Source organism: Nelumbo nucifera, chromosome 2 (genome assembly GCF_055504915.1).
Source record: "Nelumbo nucifera cultivar China Antique chromosome 2, China Antique-T2T, whole genome shotgun sequence".
In the NCBI taxonomy this organism is placed as follows: domain Eukaryota; kingdom Viridiplantae; phylum Streptophyta; class Magnoliopsida; order Proteales; family Nelumbonaceae; genus Nelumbo; species Nelumbo nucifera.
The window spans coordinates 60,387,521-60,413,810 of NC_142650.1; the positions used below are offsets into that span (position 1 = coordinate 60,387,521).

Sequence of the window (26,290 nt, forward strand, 5' to 3'; positions counted from 1 at the left end):
TTTATTAATTATTTAAATAATTAATTAATCGAATCGGATATTCGAATTCGGATATTAATTTTCAATATCCATTAAATATTGTATCGAATTCGAATATCGGATTTTCTAATCGAATTCAAATATTGCCTGATCCGTTCGAATTCGATGCATGTACCCTATATATGTGCTTGGGTTCCCTCCCTCTGATCAGAGAAATAGACCATTTCCGGTGCTCAAGAAGGTTGTTTTTCGACCAAAAGATCTGAAACATAACTACGTTAATCCATACCCTGTCAAATCATATGAATGCAAATGACTCACAGCACCACACAAGCAGCACTTGCAATTTTTTTCTGCTACTCTCTGAATTCTCATCAACCATAGAATTTGTTCCAAATGACAAGAATTCCAGAACTATAGCAAAACTGGTGCCAAATTCCATTCCATTGAGATGGATGCAGAAACAAAATGAACCCATTTGAGTTTTACTCTTAACATCTAAAATAATTGAAATTTCAAGGTGGCTTTTAAAAAGGTTATTATAGCATGTTTAGACACAAATTAATGAATTTTTTTTTTATTTGGGAAATTGTCTAAAACTCACCATGAATTTTCAATATTTCTCATAAACCCACAACTTTTGAAAATGTCTAAAACTCACCATGTCAGTAAACTTTTATTTTCCAAAACTCACCTTCTGTTAGTGCACCGTTAATGCTTCTTAAGAGAGGTGTCCATGTCAGCATAAATAACAATTTTCATGACCAAATTACCCTTGAATGGTGAGTTAGAGGAAAAATGGTCTTTTTCATTTTTCAATTTTCTTGTTTTTTTTTTTGCATTTTAGTGTTTTGTCATAATTTTCAATGTTTTTTATAATTTCTTTTGTTTTACAATTTTCTATTTTCTATAATCCATAAATTTTCCTGTATTTTTTGTTATTTATTTCTATGTTTTTCTATAATTTTTGGTGTTTTTTCTACAATTTTTATTTTGATTTTGTTTTTCAATTTCTATAGTTTCTATAATTTGAAAATAATTTTTTATTTTGTTTGCAATTTCTATATTTTTTTATATTTTTTTGTAATTTCTATGTTTTTATGTATTTTATATTTGAAAATATTTTTTTGAACATTTTCCTTTTTTCATGTTAAATATTAAAATGGTAATATATTAACACCCGTTAATTTATATTAACACCCGTTAGTCTGTTTAACGTCAAGTTAGTGACATGGTGAGTTTTAGACATTTTAAAAAGTTTTGAGTTTTAAGAGAAATGCTGAAAACTCATGGTGAATTTTAGACAATTTCCCATTTTATTTTTTGGCACATATTTACCATCTGTAATTATCTATTCATGATTGTAAAAAAATTACTCTGATGTCATTTCAGGTTCACCGAAAATGAAATTACTGGTTATGATAATTTGTGATCAAATGCAATGTGAAAGAACTATGAAAGAGGAAATCCATTTGACGTGACACCTTATCAGGCTAATTCAATGGGCTTACTTTAGATACATTTACATTTTTTTCTTGAGATAACACGGATTTTAACCTTTAAGCCACTGAGTTCAAAAATTAGTATTTCTTAAGTAATAATTTCTTCCACCATTTCGCATTGTTGGCCAAATTCTTAAGCCATAGTTCACATAAACCACTAGATTATGTTATTTTTTCCAAGTATTTATACCTTATTATGGCCATGTGAGCGCTATTTATGTATTTATGGGATTTATGAGCTCCCCTGGTGTATCTAACCTTATCATTCCACCGTATACTCGACGCTCTATGATAGTGATACTACGAACCTTGCATAAAATAAAGAAATTTTCACCACGCACTAAAAAAGCACCACTTCAAGATAAAATAACCAAGGGGTTGAGAGAAAACGTCCCCAACTGCTGTCATAAAGAAACAAGTGATCATCCCCATTCAGTTGCTATGGCAAAAACATTTTCCTTGCAGTAAATTAAAAACTGTATAGAGACTAATACAATACAACTAAGAAATCATTTCTCCAGTCTAATCTATAATTTCTCCCTCTTCTGCCTCAGATTTCTCAAGCTCCTCTCTGGCACAATCTCTCTTTCCTACATGCTTATAAGCCATATTTTCAACCTCAACATCATGTTTGCCATCATCGTCACTGCTGCCATCACCATCATCTCCGTTATCTGCCAATTGATCATTTGTACCTTGCAATTCCTGAATTATGGAATTCTTACTGACCAAAAGATCATCATTTGTTTGATGTGAAGGTTTCTCAATAACTTCCTTCTCACTCACCATGTCTTTAACTATAACTGATGGGAACTCCAAAGGCTTGTCAGGGCAATTTTTGAAGAAAGAATTCAACACCATGAACCTGAACACTTGTAAGAGATGACTCTTATCTCTCTTAATGTCTGCACTAAGAAGCTTCTGCAAAAGAGTCGGTTTACTCATCTTCAAAGCAGGTTTATTAGATAAATCCTTGCCTTCTAACTTTTGCTTCTTAGCAAACCGGCGATCTTGACCATATCTTCCTCTTTTACCATGATTTCGTAATCTCCCTTTCTTAGCAAACACCTTTTTGTCCTCTTCCCCTTCACAAACCTGCCTATCCGGCTCTGACAGATATTCCGGGGGTATTTCAGCAACTTCAACACCCAACTCAGCCTGCTTTGCAAGAATTTCCTTTAGTTGCTGCAAGCAAAGTTAACAAGTTAATCAATGAGAGAAACTATAAAGAGATTTCCAAGATCCCACATTTTAGATACTGCTATTGAATGGGAGAGCTACCAATCAAATAAAAGAAAAAATATAGCACTAAAATCTGAAGTGTCAGACACAATGTCATTAAATATGAGAGCAATTGTAAGAGACTATTATTCAAAATAAAGTAGTTTTCAGTCAAATACAACCATGTAGTTAGGAGAATTTTTGCATTTTATCCCATGCAAAAAGGACAATCAACTTTCTGAATTTTGCCCATTTCAAACACTAGGACATAGACATACTCATCATTACAAGTTCTCAAAATCTTATGATTTAAGATACAATTCATGATTTGAATCATGAATCGCACGGGTTTTGATTCAAATCTTATGTCTGAATTCTTTTCTACAAAAATCTTACAATTTTCATTTGAATCCTACAATTTGATTCATAAATTTTACGATTTATATGATTCCTTCTATATAAAATCACTTCAATATCAAATTAGTTCTTTACTTTGTCATTTTGCTTTATTTATATTTTTGCTAATGGTGACTTGTTTCAAAGACTACTAGAAATTGATTTATTGCAGTTATTTAAGACCATATGTTGAGTTTATTTTCCATCATATGTAGGATAACAAGCCATTGTATGTAAATTATTAGACTTTCAAGTCAAACTTGATTATGCCATCTTAGACTTCTATTGTGCAAGTGGTGAATTCTATTATTTTAAGTACATATATGGTAGATATAGATTAAAATAGGGTAGAATCTTTTTAGTATATCCGCATTTTATTTTTTGACAAGTTTTTAAAAAATTTAAATAATTATATTTACGATTCAACTTTCTTTACAACTTTACATTATGATTACGATTTTTAGAACATTGCTCATCAAACATGAGATAACTTCATTTATTCAAAAAAAAAAACATGAGATAACTTCTATTTTAGAAAATCATAATTAATTTATATACCAACCACATCTTTGCTAAGTAACAAAATTAAATCAACCAAGTTAATTTGGAACAAAGTTCAGGATTTGAGATCTGAAGGTTGTTTGTTTGATTTACACTACTGCATTTCCTAGAAATATTGAGACGGATGAGTAGGAAAACTAGAAAAGATAGGATTGCAAATGAACATATTTGTAAGAAAATGAGAGTGACCCCCATAGGTAATTAAATGGGAGAAAGTAGAACAAGATGGTTTGTCCGTGTACAGAAGGAGCATCTACAGCCCAAGTAAGAAGTGACCTTTTGTAAGTTGAAGAGTCAGGAAGAGATAGGAGCAGGCCAGAACAGGCTAGTGAAAAACGATTTGAGAACCCATAATTAAGCAATAGATATAACAGTAAATAGAGTGGAATGGCAGAATAGGTTGGATGTAGCCAATACCATATAGTTGGGACAAGGCTTTGTTGAGTTGAGTTTAGTTTATGAGATGAACTGAAAGGAAATATCCACATTCCAGATTTGCTGAGGCTAGTTTTTCTGGTACCTAGTATTCAGGTATGACACTGCAAGGTAGAAACCACATGAATTTCATACATTCCATAAGGTACCCATCTGACAGAAAGCCTAGATTAAAGACCTGATCCATCATTCTGTCAGCCTCCCCAAGTGTTATTTCTTGAGATTAAAGAATATATGTACCTGACGGAATGCTTTGGCATCTCTATCAGTAACTTCAGCATTTTCAGCTTTCTCAGTCAATTTCTGCAATATGCACACAGGATTTAGGGATGCCTGTTTATGGTTCATATATAAGAACAGTCAATCAAATTAAAGCAAACCTTCTCAATGTTAGCTCTGGACGGGTAGTTCCTTTTGCGTGCTTCACGCCATTGTTGGATTTCTTGTTCCGTGTAGTTCAAAGGAATAAACCTTCATTTAAAAAAGTTTAAAAAAAAAAGTCATCATAAGTAATTACAAGTATCTAAAACAAAAAAGAAAAACAAATGGAGATAAAAATAGAAGAAAAGATTTATGAATAACAAATCTTTGTGAATCATTTCAAAACACTCTATGAGAGTCCAAGGAGGTTTAGAGAAAACTTAGAAGACCTGGACTGAAGGGTTGGGAACAGAGAGCTGTTGAACTCCTTGGAAAGGAAATTTGAGGTTCAGGAAGTCAAAAATGCAGTCTTCTTCATGGCGAGATCTAAAGCCCCAGGACCTGATGGTTTTACGATGGCTTTCTATCAAGATTGTTGGGAAATAATTGAGGGTGACTTGATGGAGGTTTTCGATGAGTTCTATGAGAGGGGCAAATTTAACTCAGGTGTAAATGCAACCTTCATCGCTTTGATACCAAAGAAAGTGGATGCAATCCAGCCGAAGGATTTTAGGCCCACAAGTCTGATAGGTAGCATGTACAAAATCAATTCCAAGGTTTTAGCCCTAAGAATAAAATATGTTCTTCCCTCGATGATTTCTCCAAATCAAGGGGCTTTTGTGTTTGGGAGACAAATAATTGATCAAATCCTTATTGCCAATGAATGTGTAGAGGTTAGAAGAAGGAAAAAACAAAAGGGATTGGTGTGCAAATTGGATTTAGAGAAAGCCTATGACATGGTGGATTGGGAATTTCTGTTGGAGATTCTTAAGCGTAGGGGTTTCGGAGAGAGATGGTGTAAATGGGTGAAGGGTTGCATTACTTCACGTCATTTTTCAATTCTGGTAAATGGAGCAGCAAGAGATTTTTTTTCCTGCCAAAAGGGGCCTAAGACAAGGAGATCCTCTATCTCCCTTTCTCTTTACTCTGGTAACTGATGTGTTGAGCGAGTTGATCATAAGGGAAGATGCCAACAATATGATTAAAGGCTGGAGAGTTGGAAGGGATGAAGTGGTGGTTACACATTTACAATTTGCAAATGACATTATTATGTTTTGTGAAGGGAAAACAGAAGAACTCATGAACCTAATAAGGATAGTCCATAAATTTGAGAGGATCTCTAACCTAAAGATTAATTGGGGCAAGAGTTGTGTGGCAGGAATAAACTTAGGAAGTGAAGAGGTGATTCGATTAGCTGGAACATTGGGGTGTGAGGTAGGAGATTGGCCATTACAAGATCTGGGACTACCTTTGAGAGGAAATCCTAATATGGATAGTTTCTAGTACCTAGTGATTGAGAGATTTACAAAGAGACTTGCGAATTGGAAAAGAAACTACATTTCTTTGGAAGGTAGGATAACCCTGAAAGTAGCAAACCAGCTAGAGAAGTGAGACCACCTAGTGAAGTGAGAGGTGGTTTCTAGAAGTAGAGATGAAGGGGGACTAGGAATAGGAAATCTTAGGCTAAGAAATACAACATTATTGGGGAAATGGCTGTGGAGATTGCCTTTGGAACAGGACAGACTTTGGCATAGAGTGATTATTAGCATTCATGGATTGGCAGACAATGGTTGGGATGCAGGAGTCGACCCCAGGGCTTCCCAGTGCTCTCCCTGGAAGGCTATTCATGGTATTTTACCTTCATTCCTTCCTTATGTTAAATTTGATGATTGTGCAGGAAATAAGATCTTGTTTTGGGAAGATGCTTGGGTTGGAGACATTCCCCTTAATGAAAGATTCCCTTTTATTTATTCTGAAAATAAGAGAAAAGTGATCTCTTCAGTCTTTATTGATAACTCTTGGGGCTTGGGTTTGAGGAGAGGTCTAAGGGAGTCGGAAATGACAATGGTGGATGAATTAATTAACCTTCTAGAGTCAACTTACCTAGATCAATCTTGTGTGGACAGTAGAATTTGGAAATCTTCCCCTTCTGGTGTGTTCACTTGCTCTTCCTTTTTTGATATCCTCATTCAATCATCAAACCCTGTAAGGAGCTTTCCTTCAAAGGAGATTTGGTGTCAGCCTGTACCCCCAAAAGTTTGGGCTTTTTGTTGGGAGGTGGTTATCCGAAAAATCAATACTCTAGATATGTTGCAAAGAAAAAGGCCAAATGTTTGCCTATCACCCCATGTTTGTAACCTCTGCTTGGGATCTGGTGAGACAACCACACACCTATTGATTTCTTGTCCATTTGTATGCTTTATTTGGACTTGGTTCTCTTCTATCTTTGGTTGTAGGTGGACACCTCCCCCAAATGTGACAAGCCTTTTTGACCCAAGCTTTTTCAGCCTTTTTGACCACAAGAGCAGCTCTCTTATGGTCAGTTTGGAAAGAAAGGAACAATAGAATCTTTAAAGGCGTGGAGAAATCCAAGGAGGCAATTGTAGAAAGGATAATTATTATGACTATTCATTGGTTGAAAACTTTGGATTTGTTTAAAGACTTCTCAGCTGAAGACATTTACAGGAATTGGGAAGTGGTGGCTTCTACAACTTCCATGAAACCTATTGTGCAGGAATTGTGGTCCCCACCAACACAACAAAGAGTGAACTTGAACTTTGGTGGGAGTTCAAGAGGTAACCCGGGCCCTTCAGGTATAGGAGGAGTTTTCAGAGATGGAAATGGCAGAATTGTGGCTTTCTTTTTAGTACCAATAGGAGTGGGGGACTCATTGAGAGCGGAGGTGATGGCCTTGCTTCAAGGTGTAAGATATGCAAAACAGTTGGGGTTACACCAAATTGAGATTGAGGGAGACTCTAAATTGTTGAGTGAGTGGCTGCAATCTGGTAAGTTGGGAGCCTGGATTTATAGACAGCCCATAAGAGAAACCCACAACATAACAAGGGAGATCGGTGCGTGCTTCAAATGGACAAGGAGATCAGCTAATGGTTTAGCTGACACGTTGACTAAACAAGGGACTGTGAGGGAGAGTATGTTTTGGGCAGTTTTGTAAGAAAGATAACCGGGGGCTCAACACCTACTTAGGGGTTGACAGCTGTACTTAAATCTGGAAAGTTATTTAACGAAGTTACCGTTTCCAATCAAAAAAATAAATAAATAAATAAATAACAAAAACACTATGTGAAAGGAAGGATCACATGCAATAGCTCCATCAAACAAGAAATTTATTCATTAATCAAGCCTAGGAACCTAATGATTATCTTTAAATAGATTTAGTAGTTTATTCAGTCAAACAATGGAGTTACAGAGGGTTTCTATCACATTTCCTGCTATACTTTGTTCATTAGATTTCAGGTCATTGTTCCACTTCAAATAGGTGGTTAGAAATGTAGATTTAACAAAATTTGTTCCAGGAAAAATCTCCTTCTAAGAACATGGGACATAGACTTTTCAGTACCTTTTACATTCCACTTTGGCTTGTTTGGTAGAATTAGCTGGATGAGATTTTCTCACTCCCTCATTGCCACTTCCTGTCTCCAACAACAAAATATTTCAGACCATAATCAAAATTTCATCATGTATATGTGATCAGGCAAGACAGAAAAGTAAACTGGGGACACAAGAAAAACAAAATATAGGATTTTCTATGTGTATCAAATGAATGCATTTTATTTATTTAATTAACTATTTATTTATTTAATTGTTTATTTATAAATGTATATAGACAATCCATTCGTAGAAACTTAGGAGTAGCTCCACTAAGTGCTAAAATGAGAGAGAGTAGGCTAAGATGGTTTGGCCATGTGCATAGAAGACCACCAACATCTCCAGTTAGAAGAAGTGATTTCTTAAAGTGGAAGGGGCTAGAAGAGCTAGGGATAGACCAAAGAGGACATGGGTAGTAGTAAGGCTTGGATGATGATGAATGTATATAGCCATGTGAGTGTGTGTGTGTGTGTGTGCACGCACGCACGCACAAATAAGAACAAGCTGCTATAGAGTCAAGAAAAGGCCGGCTATCTTTCTATTCAAAAGATATAATAATAAAAATTAGAAATGAAACTAATGAAGACCCAAGTGGTTTTGGAAAAATATATGAAAAATACTACAACAAGATAACTTTAAAAATAGCCAAATCTTGATATCATACCTGGAAAGCTCACTGATACTATAGTTTACTAGTACATAGCATGTCCTTTGCACGTGGATGAGTAGGTGTCTGGGACTTGCGAGAGCTCTTTTATATTCAAACTAAAGACTGGCTGGGGTAACGGGTTACCTACAGGCATTCCTCTAGAGGCTTTATGGGTCCCAAGGGCATTCAAAAACAGTGCTTCATACATACCTAGATACACACAGGCACGTGAGTGAAGAAAAGGTGTTGGAAGAGTTGTTTTAGATTTAGAAATAAGTGGCATTACCATGAAACCACTTGGCAAAGCATCTTTTGACACTGTATGCTAAATAAGTTTGAAGTAAAGACTGGCTAAGGGCTAATGCATTTCCTAGAGGCATTCTTCTCTGATGATTCAATGGATCTTATGGAGATCTCAAAATAGTACTTGCATACATATTCATAAATACATGCATATATGTAGTATATGTTTAAGAAAAAGAGAAAGGGAAAGAAACAGAAAGGAGGGGAATAATTTGTCTTTAGTAGGGTTCTTACTTTAGTTTGATTATATTTTGTCATTTTAGATTTCATAAATCTTTTAGGATAAAACTTAGTGGGGGAAAACATATAAACAATATAAAAGATACTCAAATATTACAGGTTTCTTTATCTCTCTGCTGTATTTCTAGTAGTCTGTGCTGCAAGAGCACTATTGTAATTTTATCTCTTATTTGCTGCCGCTCTAATATAAATAAAACACTAGGTGCTGCCAGCCTAGTTTTTTGAGTCTCTAAATGTCTCTCTTCTCTTCTTCCTCCTTCCCTCTTCTTCTCTCACTTTTCTACTCTTTTTCTACTAGATAATACTTTCTTAGCCTCCTTTTTCTTTTTTTTTTCCTCTTTTTCCAAGTATGCAGGGTGATTTAAGACCACCAGTAGATAGTTATTAGCAATGTTATCATACTCAGACAAGACCTGATGGTTGAACCAGTAACTTGGTGACCTGGTAACCTTTTCAGGTCTCAGGTAATTGACAATTATCATGGTAATGAAATAAGCAGCAGTTAACCAGTAAAACCATGGCCCAGTGAGTTTTTTTTTTATCAATAATTTTGAAACTTTTATTGATTAAAATACTTTAGGATACAACAATAAGTTACAAAAGAAATCAGCATAGTAAGCTGACCCAGTACAGAATTACAAGTGTGCCCAAAACATATCTGTTCTGTGAACCCCTTGCTTTGCTAAGCTATCTGCCAAACTGTTGGCAGATCTCCTTACCCATCCCACCCTGAATTGACAAGTTCCTTGACATCCATTTAAATCTTCTGAATTCATTCTTCAGCCATCGCCCGATGAGTATTCCGATTTTTTTGTCCAATCTGAGTTGGACAATATTGGTTATTAGGTTCTGAGAACGGAATATTTGGATTGAGAACAAGAATAAGGTCTTGAAAATAATGTAAGCAGGATAATAAGAATCAAAGAATTATTTTGATTCTTTTAATTATGCGGAGTGAATTCTCTTCAACTGATTATGTGATGTCATCCGTGCCAATTATCAACTTCAATACTGTCATAGATACACTTATAATACTACTTATACAAAATCAAGAAACTAGTAAACATGGTAAGGAAACACAAAGCCTAAACCTTTTCCCCGTTGCCTGTTAAAAGTCCTGAAGTTTCCCTTTGCAGTTGCCATGGGATGATTGCTGGATTTCTGGAACCTGCATAAATGTAACTTCAGTTTGGAGCATATGGCACAGACTCAAATCTTCCATAAGAATAAAAAGGAAGAAATTCACAAAATATTATATGAAATATACTTGGGATGTGCTGAATCTCTTTTCCAAGATTCATGATAGTTCCTTCTGAAGTTCTTGCTTTCAGGATTCCCCTGGATGGTGTTTGGGATATGATTTTCTCTGCCTTTAGCATGATTCCCCTGATAATTTCAAAAACATGTCAGCACTATGTGTATGTATGTTTGAGAGAGAGAGAGAGAGAGAGCCAAATGTCCAGAGTTAGATACCAGCATAGACAACTTACAAATGTTTTGCAGATTTTTTTTTCTTAAAGGGTCAAGAAATTGTGATGTTCAGACAGCATTGGCAAAGAAAAACAAGCAGTAAGCTTCCTGGACTTGCACATTAAGATTTTTTTTTTTTTTGAAAGTTTGCACATTAAGATGGATTTGACCTTTAAAAAGTTAAAATTTTATGCTTTAAGCACCATAAGGCATGTCATTTACTTAAATATGAAAAGGAACCAAATTTTGTTGCATCACAGACGAACTGAAATTGATCCAACCAAATATTTAAATGTTTTTTTTTTATAAGTGAAAATTAATTCATTAATCAAATGATGGATCAGTTACAAATAAACCCAGAGAGAGGCTCGAGGTGCAGCCTCGCTCTTAAGAAGATATCAGATCTACAACAAAATACAAATAACCCACTAGAAGATAGATTAAACAATTACAAAGCTACCCAGAACAGAGAATCCATGTTAACCCCTTGTTTTGCAAGAGAATCAGCCATCTCATTAGCCGATCTTATTACCCAGAGGATGTTCACTATCATATTTGTTAACCAAACCACCTTCTTAAGGAAATCTCTTAAGAACAATCAAGTAATAGCTCATTTGTTTAAATGATTATTCCTTGTTTAAATGCTTATTTGAACATAAAAGATCCAATCAGGTAATAGCTCAACCATCTGTTTACAGAGTCCTCTTTCTCATACAAACTATTAAAAGGAAATTCACTAGCTAAATTAAACCATCCAAGCAAGAGTCCAACTATGGTGCATTCCAAAATTTTTACAGCATGTTACATCAAAATTCCAACCCATCATCACGTTAAAGACGTCACATGGTCTATTTACTTTTCATTGGTTCATATTCCACAAGGTATATTTTCACAAGCCACAAGGTATACTTATCATTAAAGACTTTAGCAACATTAAAAATGTCACTGTGATGTGTCTGTCACTTCATCACTGGCTAGTTCACATTTAAATTATGTTGCAGCAATTTCCATAGAATGCACCATATATTTTTCTTCTAAACAAAGCTTGTCCACAGATATCAAATATAAATAAAGTTGACTCTACCATTATGGCAGTCTCTAATGAATTTAGTTGAATAACACAGATATCATATCAGCTATGTACAACTACTCTAGCAGGAATTCATCTACCATAATTCACAGGTTGCTTCTTCCTTGTTTCCTTCAACCTTTAATATATAAATCAGGAATTCATTTACTTACAGACAAAAGCAAAGAACCTTCCCTAACCCACCACTGAAAAAAAAGAAGGAAATGACACGAACTTTACCAAGTATGAAAGCAAGCTGCTCAATAAGGGTCTTGGAAATAAAGCCAAGCCCCAAAAAGAAGTTTATACATGAAAAAAGCTCCCACTATGGAAAACCCCCTCCCTCAAATAGAACCACCAATTTTAGCCTAACTGTCAGCTGAAATACTATATTCTCTTAGAAAACACATGGAAAAAAATGGTAAGAACATGAACCAATGCTTTTATCTCGAATGCACTGACCAGTTTTCATGCCTAAAGCCTCTCTCCCATCTGAGAGTATTGCTTGAATTGCCTTCCTCCACTAGCAGGCATACTCTAGGGGTGCAAGTTAGGCCTGGTTAGGTCGGGTTTAGGTCAACACTGATCCAACCCAAGTTGTTGAACTCCTAACACTAATCCAACCCAACTTCTTCGGCTTGGACTAGGATTGAACTGGGTTTGGATTGGGCTGGTTTCTTGCATGTAAGAATGCACACATATTTATATAATATTCATAAATACAAATATGAAGGCAGTGTCAGATTCAGATCGCCCAGGGCCTCAACCCTAACCATACCCAAAGTTAAGTAAGATTAATATTTTTCAACCCTAACCCCAACCCAAACTTCAAACCCACCCAACTTATTGGGTTTGGGCCAACCCAGCTCAAGTTGTACCCTCGTACTCTCCCTGACTTGTGCACCCAGAATTTATAGGAAATCCCCAAAACATAAAAATCTATCTTGTTGAGTAAAAGTGTCGCCAGTCTCCTCATCTTTTTTATGCTACATCCCAGTTTTTTCACATACGACAATGAAATGTCTCCAAATAAAATATCTTTATAATGTCTGGTTTTACATCAGAACTCCCGCCTACTACAGGAGCATTATTAACCTACTTATTGCTGAAAGCCTCTCTTTCTTCTCACGCATCATATGACTGAATCATGAACAAACATAACAACCACCTGAGCTATTCTATCGAGAGTTAATAACAGATCTACATGGGAATCTATATTCAAGAATTTTTGAAAGGTCTAATTAGCAATGTGTTTCTTTTGCAACTTTTAAGAGAATGAAAACAAATATTTTCAATTATCTACCCAGAAACCCCATCAAAGGTGTACATCAATCTTTCTTAGTTGTTTGTCTATCTCCATGCCTGGATTGCCTAATGTACTCCCATTTATTGCTTCTGAAGAACAGTTAGCTGATGTCTTGACAAAGTTCTAATTAGCAATGTGTTTCATTTGCAACTTTTAAGAGAATGAAAACAAATATTTTCAATTATCTACCCAGAGACCCCACCAAAGGTGTACATTATGTTCTTCAGAAGCAATAAATGGAAGTACATTATGTTTTTCCTGGATTTACAGGAAAAACATAAGAAAGGTTGAGAGTATTGCAAAGGTGTTTGGACCACTTTCAGATGGGTTAAGAGAACCGCAAATGAGATGGCTAATTCATTAGCAAAGCAAGGGGTGCTTGGGGAACAACTATTCTGGGCAGAGATGTAATTTGGATTGTATATAAACATAAAGGGTGGCTGGGTAACTAATTCCCAGCTTTGAGTTGTACTTTTAAATATAAATTAATGGAATTACTTGTTACCGATCAAAAAACAAATAAAATTACATAGCATGGAAAGTTGAGGCAATAAAAATAACATCTATTTATTTCAAAAAAAAAAGTATGAAACAAAATGGAGACTAAACCCAAAAAAGAAAAAAAAAATAAAAATGACCAGGACAGCATATCCCAAAATTAAATTCAAAACATAATGGAAAATACTGAACTAGGCACCAGTATCTTGTGTAAAAAAAAGCAAAATGAAGACCATTGGTGGAACAAACGCAAGAAATCCTATCAAAAACAGAATATGTATCACTCAGATGAAAGATACCTGTGACTTCTGGAGATTGACTGATTGCAAATTCATCTGGGATTGTTGCTGTTGGGCTAGACCACAAGCAAGTGACGAAATTCCTTGTAAATGTTGAGAAGCAATTGGTGTCTCTTGCAAGCAATTCTGACCGATGGTAGGTGGACCAGACAAATGATCTTGTTTATTTTGTTGTGCTACTTCACATGGGTTCATCATTCCCAACTGTGGGTTCATGAGGAAAGTAGGGTTCTGATTACCTAGGATCTGAGTTGCTTGACTCATTTGTCCCAATGAAGCATTGGAACAAAGAGGCAAATCATGAGAAACTTGAATTGGATTCACAGAATTTTGCGAGCATTGCATGGGTGCATGTTGGTTCACATTTTGCATTTGATTCTGGGGGAAACCCGCAAGTGGGTTCAAATGTTGAGGAATTTGAGGACAGGGCCCCCCACCAGGAATAGTTGCAGCTGCATATGGCCGCATAGGCATAATCTGGCTTACAAATTGTGGGTTGTTGTGCATAAACAACTGCCCATGTGGTTGAGATGGTGCCATCTGATTTAAGTTCTGTGGTAAATTAGAGGATGGATGCCCACGAAGTGGAGATGCTGCAATAGGATTAAAATTGTGCGGGGCATTTTGTGGAAAAAGCTGCCCATGGGATTGAGCAAGATGTTGATAAGGAGAAGGAGAACCAAAAGTAGGCATACCCAGATGACTATTTTGAACCGGAAAGCAATGGTTAACCCCATTTATCAAACAAGGAGAAGGCACCATAGGTGAACCATTAGGCATAGCCACAACATTTCCATTTAAATTATTTAAATGAGTAGTTAAATTATTAAATGGCATTGGGCACTGGGGATTTCTGAAAGCTAACTGATTGTGGCAAGCACAAGAGGAACATGGGAATTGGTGGGCAAGAGGGTTACCCAATAAATTATTCGAATTTGTGAGACAAGGATTAGGCATAATAACCTGAACCATCAAAACAGAACCAATCACTAAAAGAATAAAATCAAATATTTCCATTAAAACCAAAAAAAGGTTAGAAGCTCAAAAGAAAAGGAAGAACAAGGATTACCTGTTGGGCACCCGGATTGTTGCCTCCTTCAGTCTGCATTTTGTTGGGCATATGGGGAAACGAAGGTTGTAAAGGGAACATATTTCTCCAAAAGACAACCGAACTCTACCTACACAGTACTCCAAATTTCTTATGAACCAATGGATTTAGTAGATTCAGACTAATATTTCGTAACAAAAAATAAGCGGAGATAGAAAGAACGAGTCCTGGCAAACAAAAATGTATGCAAGCAGCGCTAAGTCTTTGCTCTTTGCTTAAAGATGAAACTGACCCTTTTTCTATTCCGCCTAAACCACTACAAAACCCTAAGAAGAGGATGAACCCTATCTCTTCTGATCAAAAAGCCCTAGAGAGTTTTAAGCAATTTTCTGTTAATCTATTCCTGCGTGGCGCTTGTTTCCTACTCTTGAACGTCCTTAACGGTCGATGTGATGCGACCGTCGAAGGACTGGAGCTGACACTGGAGTGGCGCGAATGGGTTTTCAACTGAATTTTCTTCGCCGGTCTTTGGTCATAAGCTGATTTAAACCGCCAGGAGGGGCAAGTATTACTATTACGTAGGGCTGTCAATGTGTCGGGTCTACGGAGAACCAGCCCCGAACTGATTATTCTGGACATTAATTGTCGGGTCTATCAGACTGTACCCAATAGACCTGATTGTACTGAAAATTATATTTTCATTTAAATAATACATAAATAATATAACCCTAATAAAATTGATAAAAAATATTAAATTATTTATATGTTAACAAATTAACATTTTTAACTAATATTACCTTACAATTATCTAACAAGCTTATTATTTTAAATATAAAATATGATAAAATTATAATAAAATTAAGAAAATATTATATACATTTAATAAAATAATCAGTTCAGGGTCAGAATCGTTTCAAGACAGGTAAGAAATAAAATTAATCCAATTATGTGGTTTTCACGAGGATAATGGCCTAATTAAACATTCTTATCATTAATCCAATTTCTTAGGCATAAAACGAATGTCATTGATCAAATAGTTATTGGTTCTTGCAAGTGATGATTCACACACGTTGGATGGAGATTTAGTAGGAATTTTCAGGTAGTTAACCCGCCCCGACCCTAATAGGACCGGTTTGTTTAAATATTAAAATTTTATAGGATTGGTAACAAGATTCAGTTTTGATCCTGTATCACAAGATACCCAAACTTAAGTATACTAGTAAATGTATATGTGCATTTGCACGTGGCAGTGCCTTCTATAAAGGTAGATTTTGTTTTGTTTCATATTTTCATGCATTTTCTGGTTTATTTAATTCTTATCTATCTATTGATGATAAAGTGTGGGGTGTACATGTTATTTCTCTTTTTGACCCCCACGACACTCTTTTTGTTTCATACTTATTTAAGTGGACAGTTTCTGAAGTGAGAGTAAAGGACATATATGTCCTCTTTATGCCCGTTGTATGCTTAGATAAAGGGATAGAAAAAGTTTAGTGAAAATTATCGAAAGAAATGCATTCACTCTTTTATAGGTAATATAAATTTAACATAAATACCTACTCTGGATATACTAAATATATCTTATATGCTTTATGAGAAAATAATATACATAGTAAAAAGAGTTAGAGAGGATTCAAACCTATCCCCTTTGCCCCATTACAAGTGTGCGTCTTCACCACTAGCCTATCACACCATTTTTGCTTAAAAAATACATCACATTTAACTTATGTTATAAATTTTCAATAATATTAATGAATTTAACCAATTATTAAAAGTGTCTTGGACCTCATTTCTCCCTTTCGTTAACTCTCTCTACACGCATCGCCCCTCTACCTCTCATTGCTCGTCCTCTACTATTCTCTCTCTATCATTGCCGTGAAGTCCTTTGCTACTCTCTCCCTAGCACTTCCATGGAGTGAACTGTGCCACTCTCTCCCTTTGCCACTCATTCATTGGTTCACTTGCCTTTCTCTCATTTTTAAGTACCTTTTTTTCTTGTTTTTCCTTTTAATCTTGTGGTTTTTATCCACATGATTAGCATTGTGGTTTTTATCTACATAATTAGTCCTTCTGATTGAGTTGAACACTTCATAAGCAATGTAAACATTGTTAGATATTAGCCTGCTACTGATAAAAGCACTTTGGTTCTCATCCACCAAATCATTGGGCTTTTCTTTTAGTTTGTTCACCATGCATTTTGTTTAAGGCTCTATAAATTAGATCGGTTAGGCTAATTGGCCTAAAATCTTTTTAAGAACAAGCTTGGGGATGTTTTGGGATTAAAGCAATATTTGTTTTATTAATCATTTTTGGCACAATACCTTGATCAAAACACCACTTAATACAACTTTCCACCTCTTGTCCAACCGTGTCTCAAAATTTTGATAGAAAAAGGCTAGGAAGCCATTCAACCCAGGTGCCTCCACATGGTCTCTTCCTGATCAAAAACTACATCTAGCGTGGCTTGGAGCTCAGCCTCGTTGTATAAGTTAGACTGAGTCGGGTGAGGATTGGATGAGCTCAATTTGTTTCTTCGGCTCCCTAATTTTCATATTCACAACCCCAAAAACCTCCCTATTCCAGGCCTTTGCTTGCATCAATTGACCTTGTCAAATGTCAATTAGTTTTCTTGTCGGGCTAATTGTGATATTACTCTCCTTCCTCCATGAATTTTGCATAATTTCCTTGCAGGCCTCCAAACGGAATGACTTCCTTCCTCTCCATCTATTTGGACAAAAATCCACGATAGCAAGTAGCAGGGCAATGATCAAAATGAAGTCATGCCTCATGAGACACTCGAGCATCAGGTAAAGCTAGTGCCATTTAACATTTGTTAGAACTTAATTAAGCCTCTTCCTAGGGGTGTCAACATTATTCAAAAATCCGATTTTGAATTCGAGATTTGACATAATCGAATCTAACGTAAGGGTATTTGTCCGACCTGTAGACCTTGACACGTGGTATCGGTCGGATCCATCCCGACTATCCTGTAGATCTTGACACGTGGCATCAGTCAGATGCACCCTGACCATCCATCACCAAACACACACTAGAACTCAATCTCTAAGTCACCTCTCTTGCTTGGTCTGACCCCTCAGAGCCCACTACTAACTTGATCGTCTGAGCCTTCGCCCCTGGGATAACTCCCGGGGCCTCTGACATCTTCTTTCTTTCACTCAACAAGTTGGACCCGTCAACCTCGGACACTAGAAATTATGTTATTGCCCTCGGCTCCATATTTGGCAGCAACAATTGGCATTATCCGTGGGAACGTTTTCAAAACTTTTCCTTAAGAAAAAACAAACCTAATTTAATCAACTAGTGTACCTAAAATGGCTGACAAGCAAGACCACATCCCTAACGTCCGGAATCTAGTCACGATTAACCAGTTCGAACTAGTCCTGAACAAACTGGACAACCTAGCCTAGCGGTTGGACAACATAGGGTGTCTGGCAAGAAGCCACCCACAGGGTGGCTGCCCTATTAGAAGCCATGGACAACATAGTGGGCAATTCGCCTTTACCCCACTATAGCACTTGGATGGCCCGGAGAGAGTCGATCCCTCAGAGTCAGATAGCAGCAGCCGACGGGTTGGCAAACCTCGTTCCATGGGGTTCCACGTCGAGCACAAGAACCTCGACCATCAACATCATCGTGCGACGACCAATTGCGACGACGGTGGGCACTCGGGCCACTACAGTCCCCCTCCAAGGGTGAGAGGCCGGCGCCATGCCTCTCCCCCACCAGTTTTTGACCTTCACAACCCACTCAACGATCGTCATGCCCGCAAGGCTCAGGACATGTCGGCATTCGAGCACTCCGGGAACGGGGCTAGCCCGTCTTGTGTGAGAGAGAACCAGGACCAGGCCAAAGCAACAATGTCATACGTCGACCAATGCCTCAGAGATATTCAAGCGTAGATTGGCGCCCTTCAAGATCAGCTTCGACAAGTAAAGAAGGGTTGAGATGACGCCTCCACCAGTTTCCCTACCTCATATAACCGAATGGAGGCATTTGTAGATGTTATCCTCTCCAAGCCCTTTCTGCCAAATTTCAAGGCCCCGACGTTTGAGACCTACAACGGGAGTACAGACCCCGATGACCACCTAAAAAACTTTCGGGCCCTCATGATCCTACACGGATATTCTGGCGCCCTCATGTGTTCGACCTTCCAAGACACATTCAAGGGAGCAACGCGCTGATGGTTCTCCACACTCCAACGCATCTTAGGAATAGTTCGCAGACCTCTTCTTAGGTCACTTTATGAGTAGCCAACGGTGTCAGAAAACCTTCCTCTCCCATATGTTTGTCAAGTAGAAGCACAGGGAGAGCCTTTGGGCATATATGAAGAGGTTCAACCAGGAAGAACTTGAAGTCAATGATCTCGACCCCTTGGTCTCCATGCACGCAGCCATCAGTGGCCTCTGGCCTAGACCCCCCCAACTGGTCCATTTCCAAGACTCCGCCTAAGACTAAAGCCAAGTTCTTGAAGAAGGTTCAAAAGTACATCGTCGCAGAAGAGGCTGAAGCCAACAAACGTATCCAAGAACCAGAAATCGATGCTAGCCGAGGGCCCAATGACAAGAAGAGGATTGAAAGAGATGGCCATAGTGACAATCCCACCAACAAAAGTGGAGAGAAGAAGCCATCAGTCCCTTCCTTCAATAAGTACACACCACTAAACTCCTCTTGAACACACATAATGATGCAAGTAAGTAAGGAGAAATTCATGAAGTGGTTGGCCAAGTTGAAAAGGAATTCGAGAAGGGGAACCCCAAGAAGTACTATAAGTACCACCACGGCACCGACCATGACACCAAGGACTGCTACAAGCTCAAAAACGATATCGAGTCCCTCATCCATCGTAGGCACTTGAAGGATTTTGTCGAGGGCAATGCCCCAGCATCATCCTCATAGCAGCCACAAGCCAAGCCTCACAATCATCACCCCCTGGTCGGAGTCATTGAAGTCATAGCCAGAGGCTCTGCCTCAAGGGGAGCATTTGCCTCGTCTCGGAAAGAATACGCCCAACAGCACAACATCCAGAGCCAAGCACCAAAGAGGCCAAGGTCAGAAGACCCCATTTCCTTATTAGACAATGACCTACGAGGGGTATTTGTGCCCCACAACAATGTGTTGTTGGTGTCAACGACCATCGCCAACTACATAGCAAAAAGGGTTCTCATAGACAATGGCTCCTCAACTGACATCCTGTTCTATGAGATGTTTGAGAAGATGCACCTGACGTCGGACCAACTACAACCCATTGGCGTTACCCCTCATCGGCTTCTCTAGGTAGCTGTCAAACCCGAAGGAAAAATAACTCTATCGATCACCGTAGGGACTAAACCTCGACACATCAAATGAATGACTAAGTTCTTGGTTGTGAAAATAGGCTCACCTTACAATGCCATCATAGGGAGGCCGACCTTTCACACACTCAAGGTGGTCATCTCGTCTTAACACCTCGCCACGAAGTTCCCCACAGAGCATGGTGTAGGGGAGGTAAGGGAAAACCAGCAAGCTGCCAGACAGTGCTACGTTGTGGAGCTAAAAGGCAAGAACAAGGAAGCCCTACCACTGAAGGGGCTCGACCTCAAGGATGAACCATTGAGTCGAGGCCAACTAGCCGAGGACCTTATCTCAGTTCCAATAAATGAGGCTGAGCCCGAGAAAACAGTACGAATCGGGTCTCGCCTCCCTCAAGACACACTTTCCGAACCGGTAAACTTCTTTAAAGCCAATACCGACGTGTTTGCTTGGTCCGTCGCTGATATGCTAGGAATTGACCTCTCGGTCATTACTCACAGGTTGAGCATGGACCCGAGCTATAAGCCGGTTCAACAAAAGAAGAGGAACTTTGCACCGGAGCATTGGAAAGCCATCAGAGAAGTGGACAAGCTACTCAGTGCCGGCTTCATACGAGAAGTATACTACCCTAAATGGCTATCTAATGTGGTCATGGCAAGAAAGCTAATGGGAAATGGCACATCTACATTGACTTCACAAATCTCCACAATGTCTACCCCCAAAGACAATTTTCCTTTGCCGAGGATTGATCACCTCATCGATACCACCACAGGGTACGAGCTATTAAGCTTCGTCGATGCTTTCTCCAGCTATAACCAAATAAAGATGCATCCAACCAACGAGGAAAATACCTCATTCATCACCGAGCACGACATCTACTGCTACAAGGTGATGCTTTTAGGACTAAAGAACGTTAAGGCCACTTACCAAAGGCTGGTGAACAAGATCTTCAAAGAGCAAATGGGGAGAAACGCCAAAGCCTATGTCGACGACATAGTTGTGAAGAGTCTTAAGGCTAGCTAGCACAACTCAAACCTCAACGAGACATTCGAGGTACTAAAAGAATACAACATGAAGTTGAACCCCATCAAATGTGCCTTTGGGGTCACCTCAGGAAAATTCTTTGGTTTTGTGGTCATCCACAGAGGCATAAAGGCCAACCCGGAGAAGATAAAGCCATACTAGACATGGAACCCCCTTGGTTAATCAAAGAAACCCAGAGGCTCATCGGTCGAGTCGTGGCCCTTAACCAATTCATGTCCAAGTCGGTCAACCAGTGCATACCCCTTCCTCCGACCCATCAAGAAGTTGAAGGATTTGCAATGGACAAAAGATTGCTAGAAAGCCTTCGAAGAATTAAAGTCCTACCTCGTGTCACCATCATTACTTAAAAGGCCCCTCCCAAGAGAAACTTTGTTCTTATACCTCTCAGTAGGGGACGAGGCAGTCAGCTCGGTGTTGGTTCAGCAAAACAAGGGAATTGAAAGGCTAGTATATTACATCAGCAAGGTGCTCCACAAGGCTGAGACCAGATACCCAAAAGTAAAGAAAGTAGCCTTTTATGCTAGTGATCTCGACCAGGAAGTTGAGTCCTTACTTTCAAGCCTACCACATCTCAGTGTTAACCAACTAGCCCCTTAAGTCAGTGCTCTTGAAGCCAAAGACCTCGGGTCAGCTAACCAAATGTGCTATCGAGCTGTCAAAGTTTGACTTACACTACTAGCCGAGACCTGCAATAATGGTGCAAGTATTGACAAACTTCTTGGTTGAATGCACCTTCAGCCATGGCCACAACCAAGCCCCCAAGAATGAGAATGAGCAATTGCCAACCTAGACCTTGTTCATGGATGGATCCTCCAATGCCAAGGGAAGCAGAGCCAGCCTCATACTTCTCACCCCAGATGATAACGAGTTGGAATATGCACTACGATTTGGTTTCCCTGCTTCCAACCAACAATGAAGCCAGGTACGAGGCCCTGCTAGCCAGCCTCCAGCTTGCAAATGATCTCGAAGTTAAGAGCATTGAGGTCTTCAACAATTCACAATTGGTTGTAAACCAGGTGAATGGAGAGTATGAGTCCAGAGAACCAAACATGGCTAGATACTTGAATAAAGTATGTGGGCTAACCAGCCACTTTTGACACTTTGCTATGCACCAAGTCCTGCAGGCCAAGAATACACAAGCCAACACCCTATCAAAACTTGCAAGCTATTCAGGGTTGACCCTCGACCGCACTATGCACATCGAGAGCTTAACACATCCTAGCATCAAAGATAGGCAAGTGTGCCCCATCTAAGCTGAGCCTTGCTAGATGGATCCCATTCTCACCTACTTGCAACATGAGCAGTAGCCATCCGACAAGAATGAGATAAGGAGAGTCCGACGACAATCATCATGGCACACCATAATCAAGGGCAAGTTGTATAGAAGATCCTTCACCCTACCCTATCTCAGATGCCTTCGCCAAGAAGAGGGTGAGTATGTGCTAAGAGAAATCGACGAAGGCATCTATGGCAATCATCCGGGGGGCAAGGCCGTGGCATAGAAAGCACTAAGGCATGAATATTTTTTGTTGACCATCCAAAATAGAGTATGAACCTCCTTGGGCATTGGACCTTTCCCCCCGACCATGGGGAACAGAAGGTACCTTGTCATGGCAATACACTACTTCACCAAGTGGGTTGAAGTTGAGGCCTTTGCAACAATTATGGCTAAGACGATTCAGAGCTTCTTCTAGAAGAATATCATCTGCTAATTCGGCATCCCCTACATGCTCGTCACTGATAACGTCCAACAGTTCGATGACGCCAAATTCAGAGAATGGTGTGGAAGCATAAGGATAAGGCAACAGTTCACCTTGGTCAGCTACCCTCAAATTAATAAGCTAGCTGAGGTCACTAATAGGATGGTCCTAGATAGATTGAAGGTAAGATTAGACAGAGCCAAAGGGTTTTGGGTGGATGAGCCATACAGCATACTCTGGGCATAGCGAATGGCACCTCAGACTGCCACTGGTGAAACCCCCTTCAACTTGACATATAGGACAAAAATTGCCATCACAGCAGAGATCAGCCAACTAACACTTCGAACTGAGACATATCAGGAAGACGAGAACAGTGAAGAGTTAAGGAACAACCTTGACCTATTGGAAGGTGTCTAAGAGCAAGCCTAAATCAGGGTCGCAGCATACCAGCAAAGAGTTGCAGGATTTTACAACTCTCAAATTAAAGAGCGTCACTTCAAGGAATGAGACCTCTTCCTCAGAAAAGTCAAGGTTCCTAAGTCCAACAACAAAAAGCTTGGCCCAAACTGGGAAGGACCTTACAGAATCAATAGAGATGTAAATACCGTAGTGGAAAATTCTAAATGAAAAGTGCAAGTTCCTCTCACCTTTAAATCTTTCTTTGTGTAAACGTTCTCATCTCCTCCAACTGCCAGGACCCATTGGCCGATCGAACGCAGCATAGAACATTTCTTAAGGTTATACACCCAGACCAAATGGTGGCCCCCCTCGGTCGGCCGACCGCAACATACAACCTTCCTTAAGGTTATACGCTCAAACCAGACGTCGGCCCCAAGGCATACGACACTTTGTGAGTCATATGCCTAACTACCTTTTGACCTTTTATGACTAAGGCAAGAACTTCCGAGACCTCAGCAACTATTGATAAGCTAGGCCACAACCCCGACCTCGGCCTCAAAGATCCTTAAATAAGTGAGTCTTTGGAGGCCAAAGAGCGACATCATCCAATTACTTAATAAAAAACACGATGAACGACACACTAACTAAACAATACTTTCCCACTAAGGCAATCACTTGTGACCTTGGCCACAAAGCCCTTACGCAATGACGCATTAAGCATGATGTCGGCCTCGACCACAACCGATTTCCTTCTTTTTTGCTAAGGCAAAGAGTTCCAAAGACTTTGGTAGCTACTATCGAACAACTCGTGGTGTTGACATCGGCCTAAAAGACTCTAATACGAAACATCCTCATGAAAGACTAAGTAAAGAACACTTCCGAAATAAATAATTACTTTTTTAAAGAATAGCAAGGTTCTTTACAAAGATGCCTCTTCGAGGGAAGGCATTGACCCCTTGCACAAAACAAAGAAGAAGAAGATAAAGAAGAGAAAAGGAGAAAGGTAGAACATCTTTTAGCAAGAAACATAAGTTGCATTTACTCGAATATCTTTACAAAAAAAGGCCTCTTATGGGGGAGGCATTGGACCCTTATAAAAAAGAAGAAGAAAAATTATTCAAGTTTTAGGGGCACGCAAGCCCAAACAAAAGAAAACAAGGAAATGTTTATTGGCCCCCTCTAGTCTGAGCGACGACCTGGGTAGTGGCATCGATGGTTGGGTTCTCATCTATCCCCAGTACGTCAACTATCTGTCAAGCTTCAATGGCGAACGGATCCAATTGGCCGATGTCGAAGCTCGGAAGGAACTTCATCACTTGGGCCTTTCAGTCGTCAAAGCCCTTTAAGTAAGCCTGGGAGGCAAAGGTGGTTAGATTCGTCACATGCTCCTTTGAGGTCTTATATTTTTCAACTACCTTTGCAGCCAACTCTTCCAACTACTGCTCCATTGATGCCAAGGAGGACTTTAGCTCCTTCATGAGCTCCCTGTTATTTGCCACCTCGGCCTCGGCCTTCTTGCGATGCTCATGCTCGTTGTGTGCCCAACCCTTGACTGCCTCTTGACCGGACTACACCTTGGCCGCTTGCTGCTTTAGGTGCTCATTCTTCTCTTACACCAACTAAAGTTGCTAGATCAACACCTCAACCTTATTGCAAAGGCCGAAAGAGCAAGAGACCATATATGCACATGAAAAAAGAAAATCGTCAATCACATACTACCAAGAAGACCCCAGCGACACAACATACTCGAAGAAATGTATGCATACCTCAACAGACTTGTCCCAAAGTGTCCCAAACTGAATCCATCGAATACTACATCTAGGACTGGAAATCCCCAGGAAGGACCATGTCGACCGCTAGCTACTAGCTAACACAGGAACCAACAAGGAGTCCCCTTCTCGGACACTCCACGTCAACCGGAAGATCCGACAAGAGGTGAGCGACTCATTCTCCCATGGATCAGATGATCGAGGCTCCCCTCGGGTTGGCACTGCTCGCACAACTGAAGCCTTTTGACCTGAGGGTCTCAGATCATTTTTGCAGGGTGCTTCTACGCTTGTTACTTGTCTTCTTATCGGTCGCCTTGGCCTCAACTCGCTGTCTTGTGGCCCCCTCCTCCTGCAGACGCTGAGGCATGCTCCCGATAGCTCTCTTAGACATCGCCTCCAACAACTTCACCTTCCTATTGCCCTCCATTTCTGCGAACAAGAGAAGCAAACAAGTCAAAAGAGTGCCAACAAAACTTAATCAATTTTACAACTGGCAGATAGTGGAAGCGCCCGTACCAAGGGGGCAGGACTAAGGCCCATCATCACCAAGACCTCATCCTTCATCAAGGGTTTGGCATGAATCATCCCGCTTAGTCGAAGCCAAGTCATCACAACCTTCTCTTCATCACTGCTACGTGGCGTAATCCTCCCAGTCATCATGTCTAGGTTCCCCCAATTGGACCAAAAGGACCAGCCTTAGGGGCAACTAACGAAGAAGAATTTCTTCTTCTAGTTGTGAACAGAAGACAGGTTGTACCACAAGCCATCTCGTCGGCCTTGGAATTTCCACAAGCCATCCTGTCAGGATGCTTTCTCAATGCGAATAAACTCCAAAATATATTCAGCATCACTAACACCTCTTGGAGATGGGTCATCACCAATATGGCCACTATCGTCCTAATGACATTGGGAGCGAGCTAGCTAAGGGTAAGGTTATAATGGTTCATGATCTCAGGAATGAGGGGGTGCAAGGGAAACTGTAACCTGAAGTGAAGGTAATGCTTGTGGATGCACACCGCCCCTTTAGGATATAGCCACAACCTGTCACCCATGCAAGGGACTCTAACCCTATAGTCCCCTGCAATATAGTACTTCTCGCTCAATGCGCTACCTTACCCCTTGTCGAGAGTGCAATCTAAGTCAGAGCGGGGGTAATGCCCCAACGTCGCACCTCGGCGCTTAGCCTTGGCCCGCTCCTCGGTCGTGGGTTCCTCAGCCTCATTCATGTCTACCACATCAGGGTGCCCAAGAACATTCCCTAGGGCATCGGCCCTCAGCTGTGTGG

General features: G+C 39.6%; 1 protein-coding gene across 1 annotated transcript; it reads right to left on the bottom strand.

Moving 5' to 3' along the window:
- Positions 1-1,843: 1,843 nt before the first annotated feature.
- On the bottom strand, positions 1,844-15,328 carry NUFIP (GATA zinc finger protein). Its single transcript, XM_010279906.3, has 8 exons — positions 14,805-15,328; positions 13,736-14,698; positions 10,361-10,479; positions 10,185-10,261; positions 7,873-7,945; positions 4,475-4,565; positions 4,335-4,397; positions 1,844-2,666 (listed from the first exon to the last, which is right to left on the bottom strand). The coding sequence occupies exons 1-8, from the start codon at positions 14,883-14,885 to the stop codon at positions 2,004-2,006; spliced, it is 2,130 nt and encodes a 709-aa protein (XP_010278208.1). The 5' UTR covers positions 14,886-15,328; the 3' UTR covers positions 1,844-2,003.
- Between the last annotated feature and the right edge of the window lie 10,962 nt (positions 15,329-26,290).

What these genes read in the sequence shown, in the direction of transcription:
- NUFIP (XM_010279906.3), bottom strand. Translation starts at nt 14,885, where the DNA reads ATGTTCCCTTTACAACCTTCGTTTCCCCATATGCCCAACAAAATGCAG. An exon ending in TCAATCTCCAGAAGTCACAG is followed by an intron (nt 10,480 to 13,735) that starts GTATCTTTCATC and finishes TGAAATTATCAG; the next exon opens with GGGAATCATGCTAAAGGCAG. An exon ending in CCAGAGCTAACATTGAGAAG is followed by an intron (nt 4,398 to 4,474) that starts GTTTGCTTTAAT and finishes TGCATATTGCAG; the next exon opens with AAATTGACTGAGAAAGCTGA.